General features: G+C 58.1%; 1 protein-coding gene across 1 annotated transcript in view; it reads left to right on the forward strand.

Moving 5' to 3' along the window:
- The window catches only part of TLX1 (T cell leukemia homeobox 1), a 7,293-nt gene extending 2,230 nt beyond the window's left edge, over positions 1-5,063 (forward strand). The window contains exons 2-3 of the mRNA XM_026069541.1: positions 219-420; positions 4,820-5,063. Of these exons, the coding sequence (XP_025925326.1) occupies positions 219-420; positions 4,820-5,042 (425 nt within the window). The 3' untranslated portion in view covers positions 5,043-5,063. The remainder of the gene's footprint in view (positions 1-218; positions 421-4,819) is intronic.
- The last annotated feature ends 2,109 nt before the right edge of the window (positions 5,064-7,172 follow it).

Raw genomic sequence — 7,172 nt, forward strand, 5'->3', positions numbered from 1 at the left:
GCCGCCGCCGCACTTGGCGGCCCGCGGCCCCTCGCGGGGGTCGCGCGGGTTCCCGCGGGGGGAAAGCGGCGGCTTTGCAGCGGGAGGCGTCCCCAGCCCAGCGCCCCGGGAGCCGGACCCCTCTGCTGATGTGTTGCTGCTTGCTTCTTTGCCTCTCATCCCCCCTCCCGTGTCCCCCCCAGTGGCCCTCTCACCCTTCACTGTAACACGCCGTATAGGTCACCCCTACCAGAACCGCACGCCCCCCAAGAAGAAGAAGCCGCGCACGTCCTTCACCCGCCTGCAGATCTGCGAGCTGGAGAAGCGCTTCCACCGGCAGAAGTACCTGGCCTCGGCCGAGCGCGCCGCCCTGGCCAAGGCCCTCAAGATGACGGACGCCCAGGTGAAGACCTGGTTCCAGAACCGGCGCACCAAGTGGAGGTGAGGGGTGGGGGCCGGGGGAGCGGGCTTGGGGTGTTTGTGTGAATATGTGCTTGCATGTGTGTGCCTGCACGTGTGTGCATGGGTGCAGGGAGCTGGGCATGAATAAGTGTGCGGTGCGTTTGTCTGTAGGCCGGGTGTGCATGCCTCTGGGTGTGCATAGCTTGCATGTGCCCACCTTCCGGGTGCATGCACACACGTAGGGAAATGTGCGTGTGAATGTGCACAGGGTGCCGGAGTGTGTTTGTGTGCAGGCCGTGTGTTTGTGCGTGTGGGTGTGCACACATGCAGTGTGTGTGTGAGCATGCAATGTCTGTGCATGCATGTGGGTGTGCCTGCACGCTGGCCGTGTGCAGTGTGCGTGCATGCAGTGTGCAGTGTGTGTGTGTGTGAATGCAGCGTGAGTGCACGGTGTGCGTGCATGTGGGTGTGCACGGGTGCAATGTGAATGTGTGTGTGCATATGCATGTGTGTGTGCACACGTGCAGGAGTGTGTGCAGCAGGCCTGCAGTGTGTGTGCAGTGAGTGTGTGGGGTTCACGTGTGTGCATGCAGTGTGCTGTGCAAGGGGTATGGGAGGCGTGTGTGGTCAGGGGCCCCAGGTGCCCAGGGGTGAGGCGGCCCCCCCGTGCCTCCCCCGTGGGGGCAGCGGGCGGTGGGGGCTGTGCCTGGCGGGGGCTGCTGTAAGTGCACGGCCCCAGCCTGGAGCGGTGCGGGGGGCACCACAACGACTGCCCGGTAGAGTCGTGCTGTGGGGCCGGTGCTCTGTGAGCTTGGAGGCGGCAGGACCAGCCAGAGCTGTCCCAGGGTGGGGGCTGTCCTGGGCAGCAGTGTGACCACGGGACTTGCCGGTGCTGGAGGGACCAGGGAGCATGGGAAGAGGTGGCCTGGGCCAGATCCTGCACCATACTGGTGCACTAGGCCCTGCGTAACACACTGCTTTTCACCCCTGTGGGGTTTATTTCTCCTTGCAAAAATGCTTTTTTCTCCTACCGGACATGAGAATAAAGGCAGGCAGGAGGGGAAGAGGAGGCCGGGCTCCCGTGGATGTTCCCGGGCTCTGTTGCTGTGCCCGCCTCCCCCCGCCGAGTGCGGCTCCATGGGGTGTCCCCAAAGGGGCACCCCTGGCAGAGGGAGCATCCCTAGCCCTGCCCCAGGGACAGGCACGCTGCGGAGGGACACCAGGGCAAGGGGCAGCTTCCTTAGCGGGTCAGAGAAGGGTGCTGAGTGCTGGGTGCCTCGGCACAGGCTGGCAGACATGAGAGGAATCTTCTGCTTTTCCTTGGTGGGAGCTCGCTGGATGGGGCGCACACGGCCAAACCAAGGGTTTCCAATCAGGCAGGAAAAGGGGGTCTAGAAGTGTGGCCATGGCCCCTCCCTGCTGGTCGCCCAGTGGACGAAGGGTTGAATCCTTCAGCAGGAAATACAAACTGAGCCTGGGTGTTTTGCAGGTTTACCTGGAGGTTAAGGCCTCACTCCTGGCTGTTTCTACAGCTTCTTCAAGGAGGGGGGAAAGGGCTTCCCCAGGGTCTCCCCACAAGGGCTGCATGGGACTGTGATTGCCTGGGGATGCTGGAGTTGGAAAGAAGTGGGGGAAGAGGACAAGGAGCTCTGAAAGCAAGGGAGGGGGTGAGTCCCTCCCAGTGGGCCCTTTCCCAGGGACCTCATCGAACAGCAGCTCCCCCAATGCCAGGAATTCTCTGGCTGGAGTGATTTCTGCTAGCCAGGAGCAAAGTCCTGGAGGAGAAGGAGGAGGAACAGTCCTGCTATGTCCTGCAAAGTGGGGTCAGCTATGTCTTCTAACCTGGTTTCCTAAGGAAGTGAGGCAAATGCAGCTTGGCTGGATCTCCCTCTGTCTGTCAATAGTCTTTGAGTCTGTTGGCCAAGTTCAGCCCCTTGGCAGAGAAGCAGAGGATGCAAACTTATTTAGACATTTCACAAAAATAGCTGGGTAAAGAGAAGTAAGTGACTGGTTGTCTGTAAGGGAAAGGCTGCAGCATGACCTCAGCCATAGTATTAGACGTGGGAGAATCCACACAGGCATGAGCCAGAGGGTCACAAACTTGTAAGTTCTGCCGTTGGCGGTGTTTGCATCCCTGGACATTGCAGTGGTGAGCACGGGCGCTCCTGGCTGCTAATGCTCCCTGCTCAGCCGGGTCTGGACCCTTGATTTGGGGTAACTGGCCTCCACGCAGTGCTTGGAGAGTCGGGCGCTGGAAAGAGCGGCCCACAGAAGCACAGAGTGTGTGTGTGGGAGTCGGAGCTGGGCAACAAGGAATAACTAAGAAAAGAGAGTTGCTTTAAGCCCTTAGATGGATTTAAATGCTTAAATAAATGCAGGCTTGGAGGGGGGGAGAGTCTTCCCTCTGCCTGGAGTGCCCTTGCCCAGGCCTCTCTGTCGGAGCGGGGTAGCTGTGCAGGCCTCCCACCAGCACCCAGCTGATCCCTGCTCCCTTCTCCCAGTGAGCTGGGCACTCGCTTGAGGCACAGGCAGCGTGGTTTAACTCCTTCCTCTGACCGGGCAGGCTTGAACCTGCAAATCCCAGGCTGAAGTGAACGTGCGAAGGAGCCTGCTGCTTGGAGCAGGGCTGCAGGGACACATCTGGGAGCCAGGTGCCTTGCCCCAGCCTGGTGCTCRGCTTCCCTTCTCCCTGCGGGCGCCAGGGGGTCTGGCACCGGGGCCGCGGAGGCAGGGGCAACAGGGACCGACGGCCGCCGGGCCGGGCAGCGGGCCCAGCTTCAGCCCTCGGGGCTGTTGTCAGCCCCCTGTGGCCACCGGGTCCCCTGCAGCCACCGTGCCCCCGACTGCCCCAGCTGCGGGGCTCCCCCCTTCCTCCCGGGAGCATCCCGCCATTGTGCCGAGAGCCATTAAATATTCATGGCAGCGGAGCTGGAGCCGCTCCGGGGCTGCTCGGAGCCCCCTCTCCCCGGGATGCCTGACGTGAGATGTTGACACGGTGATTAGAGCAGGGACTGAGCCCAGAGCTACCTGCTTGCCAACTGGAGCCCCGGCCGCGCGCCGGGAGACCCCCGCTCCCCGGAGGCCCCCGCCTGACAGCCGCCCGCAGTCCTCGGCTGCTCCCCGGCGGGGAGCGAGGGACCCCCTGCCCCAGCCCCGCGCTCGGAGATGTCACCGCTGAGCTCGGAGCTGCCACTTCAAATCCCTGCAGCCAAAGAAGACGAGACGGCTCACGTCCCCCTGAGTTACTAAATTAAAAACCTGCTGTTTTCCCCTGTCACTGATCCACCGAGCCGCCTGGAGAGCGTCTGCCAGGCCTGGGGGTGTGAGCGAAGGAAGGYGCGGGGGGGTCGTCCCGGGACCAGCACTGTGAGCTGCCCCTGGGCTTTCCCAGCAGTGTCACTGAAGGCACCTGGCGACGTTCTCCAGTAAAAGCAGAGGTGACCGTAGCCTCCCGAATGAGCCACCAGCCCAGCAGCGGCAGGGTCAGGATTTCCACTGTGGGTTTAACTTGTTCAGCTCATTTCTATCCTGTCCTCTCTTCCCAGAAAATCCAGAACTTGGACTGCAGCAGAGCTGGAAGGGACTTTTGGAGGCCCCCTAATCCCCCCCTCGGCAGGATCAGCTCTGCCTGTGTCATTCCAGCCAGACGCGTGTCCAACCTGTTCTTAAAAATTTCSTCCCCTGCTCTGCCCAGTTTCTTCTGCTCCTTGATTTACTCGCTGCTAAAAATTAGTTTCTAGTGTCTAGCCTACGTTTTGCTTGCGGTTTAAGCGTGTGATTTTTGTCCTGCCTGCTGTGGGCATCTTGTTGTCTTCATGTCTGCTGTAGTCCAGGAGAAGAGATCGCTGTCCTGAGTGCAGGGCMAGGGGACCCCACGGCAAGGCCTCCGCTTGTACGGCCGGGGTGACGCTGCGCATCTCCCAGCAGTGCGGCGCTGCCGGTGCGTGGTGTCTAACCTTGCCTCGCGCCTGCAGACCTGCCCCGGTCCCGCATCGCTCGGCGGGGTCTGGCGCCCTCAGGTCTTGCTGTTGGCTGCCAAACGCGCTTGCAGGGAGTCGAATCCTTTCGCGCCCTCACGTGCTCTGGGTTCTGCTTGATTTTTTCCCGCGGGCGGAAAAATAACCGGAGCTGTGGGTCTGTTCCCAGCTTTGCCACCGGCTTGGGTTGTGACCCCTAGCAAGGTGCTTCTGCCTCTGTTCCCCTTGCTTGTTAAGGTCGGAGCCGTTTTYGCGGGGGCCGGGAAGAGGGCCCCAGCTCCCCGTTTACAGGACTTGCTGCGGTCTGTGCCGCCCGTCACACGGAGATGTGGGGCCGTGTCGTGGCTCGGCCCCTGCTTTCCTCTCCCAGCAGCCTCCAGCCCTGAGCGCCCAGCACGCGGAGATGCCCCTCCTCTGCTCCCCCGGCCCAGGCCCTCCTAAAATCTCCCTTTTCCTCCTAGGAGGCAGACGGCGGAGGAGAGGGAGGCAGAGCGGCAGCAAGCGAACCGCATCCTCATGCAGCTGCAGCAGGAGGCCTTCCAAAAAACCATCAACCAGCCCATCCAAGCGGACCCCATCTGCGTCCACAACTCCTCCCTCTTCGCCCTCCAGAACCTCCAGCCCTGGTCTGACGACTCCACCAAGATCACCAGCGTCACCACCGTCGCCTCCGCCTGCGAATGAGGCTCGCCCCGACCCGGCGGCGCGCGCCCACCTCCCGCCGTGGGACTGTCCCCCGCGGGCAGCGCGGCGGCCTCCGTCCCCCCCTGGGGAAGGCTGGCGCCCCGCGGCCCCCCCGGCCGCCCGTGCGTCCCACGCGGCGGCCGGGGAGCTCCTCCGCTGGGAAGGAAGGGAAGGGAGAAACACCCAGCAAACTCTCCCGGTGCGCGGGATTATCCGCGTGGCGGCGGCGGCGGCGTCTCACCGCCCCCCCCGGCCCCTTTGTTCTTTCGAAAGTCTCCGGTGCCGACCGTGAACTTCCGTACGCGCTGCCGGACAAAGCCGAGCCCCGACGGCCGCGGCCGCGGGACGCTCGCCCCGGAGAAAACTTCCTTTGGGTCCTGCTGGCGGCGGCGCACAGCCTGGCTTCATCCGCATCCGTGTATATATATAAAAGAATTACCCACACGTATATATACATATATATATATACACACACACACATACGTATATGTATATATATAAACACTTTGATGGCTGGAAACAAAAGAACGCGGCTTCCTGGAAAGCACGTTTCTGCAACGAGACTCCTCGGCATCACCCCGCGTCGCTCGCGCCGGAGACGTTCGGGGATGCAACAAATGGAGGAAACAAGCCAGCTTTTTTTTTTTTCTCCCGGCGGCAATTTCTGCTTGCGACAGATGTGGACCCGTCGGATCTCACCTAGCAATGTCTCCTCCCCTTTTTCATTAATTTTTTCTTGCGAGGGGGGATTAGGAGAAGGAAGTGACAGACTCCTGAGGACGGTAAATATGATATCTCAATTGTATGAAGAGCCCAAACTGTCCCTGGCCGCCGCAGACTCCATGCCGATCAGCTTATATTTTAATAATGAGAAGACCTTGGTGGCAGTTTGCAGGGGTAATGCAGTTTCTTTCAATGGATTATTTCCATATCATTTGCAAAACGTTGTCCAATATTTTATTTTACTCGTTTTCCTTTACAAGGCAGTTTGTGATGGTGAAAATCTATTTCACTTTCAACCGTTTTAACTTAGTCGTTTCTTTAATTGTACCGAGGGAATGAGACACAATTAAACAAAGCACTTCTTATAGCAAATGACAGGAATATATATATATATATATATATATATATACAGTATATATTTTTCAGTTACTTATAATCTAAAACAGCACTGCCAATTTAAGCAGCTGGTACAAACAAGCAATCAGAAAACCTATTTTCAGTGAGATTTTTAAAAGCATTCTTTTGTTTGTTTTTTAAGTTATGCACTTATAAGGTGTTTTATGTGTATTCATTTTATAAAGTGCTTGTGTAATTTATGTGGAAACGAAAAAGAAAATAAAAAAAAATCTCCAGGGTACTGAATAAATCATTTAATTCCTTGCTCTTCCTGTCTATTAGCTCCCGGAGAGGAGACAGCATATCAGAACTCTTAATGCTGAAGCTTTCACTATGTGCTTAAAATGAAAATAGAGTTAGCATTTCCATTTGATCTTGCTGGAGTCCACTCTGGCTTTGGAAGCTCTAGAGATAATTTGATATATTTTAATCTCTGATCCTGTGAACATTTTCGGGCTTCAGCCCAGCAGTGCATTTAGCACCTGCTTTAATCTAGGCACTTCTGCGGGGCTTGCTAGGTGCGGAAGGAATTGCTCAGGGCCTTAGCGTTAAACACATGTTGAATAATTTCCTGAACGAGGCCCCGTGCGCTTGCCTGGGCTGGGGGGGTCTAGAGGTGTTGGTGTCCGAAACTTTGTAGAGAAAGCTTTTATATAAAGACATGGGCAAGCGTATATTTTAGAGACAGCCTTGTAGGGAATTATTCCAGGGACTTGGTTTGTGCTCAGCCTTATTCTGGATCATCTTCCCCAGCTGGAGAAGCCTTTGGCAGGGGAAAATCAAATCGGGGGAAGACGCCCATCAGCTTCCTTGGGGGAGACTCCAGGTTTATTACCAGGGAAGCCGTGCTGCTTTCAGGCCAGGATTTCCTTCCAGCGCTGAGAATTGTTGGCTAAAGGATGCTTGAGGAGGACTGGTGCTTGCAGGGAGCCGCTGGGCCCAGGCCACGGTGTGGGGCGAACCCCATACAACAGCCCCGTTCGTCGGGGCAGCTCACCCTCGCTCCTCTGG

The sequence above is a fragment of the Apteryx rowi genome, unplaced genomic scaffold (genome assembly GCF_003343035.1).
Source record: "Apteryx rowi isolate R43461 unplaced genomic scaffold, aptRow1 scaffold_3, whole genome shotgun sequence".
Classification (NCBI taxonomy): Eukaryota; Metazoa; Chordata; class Aves; order Apterygiformes; family Apterygidae; genus Apteryx; species Apteryx rowi.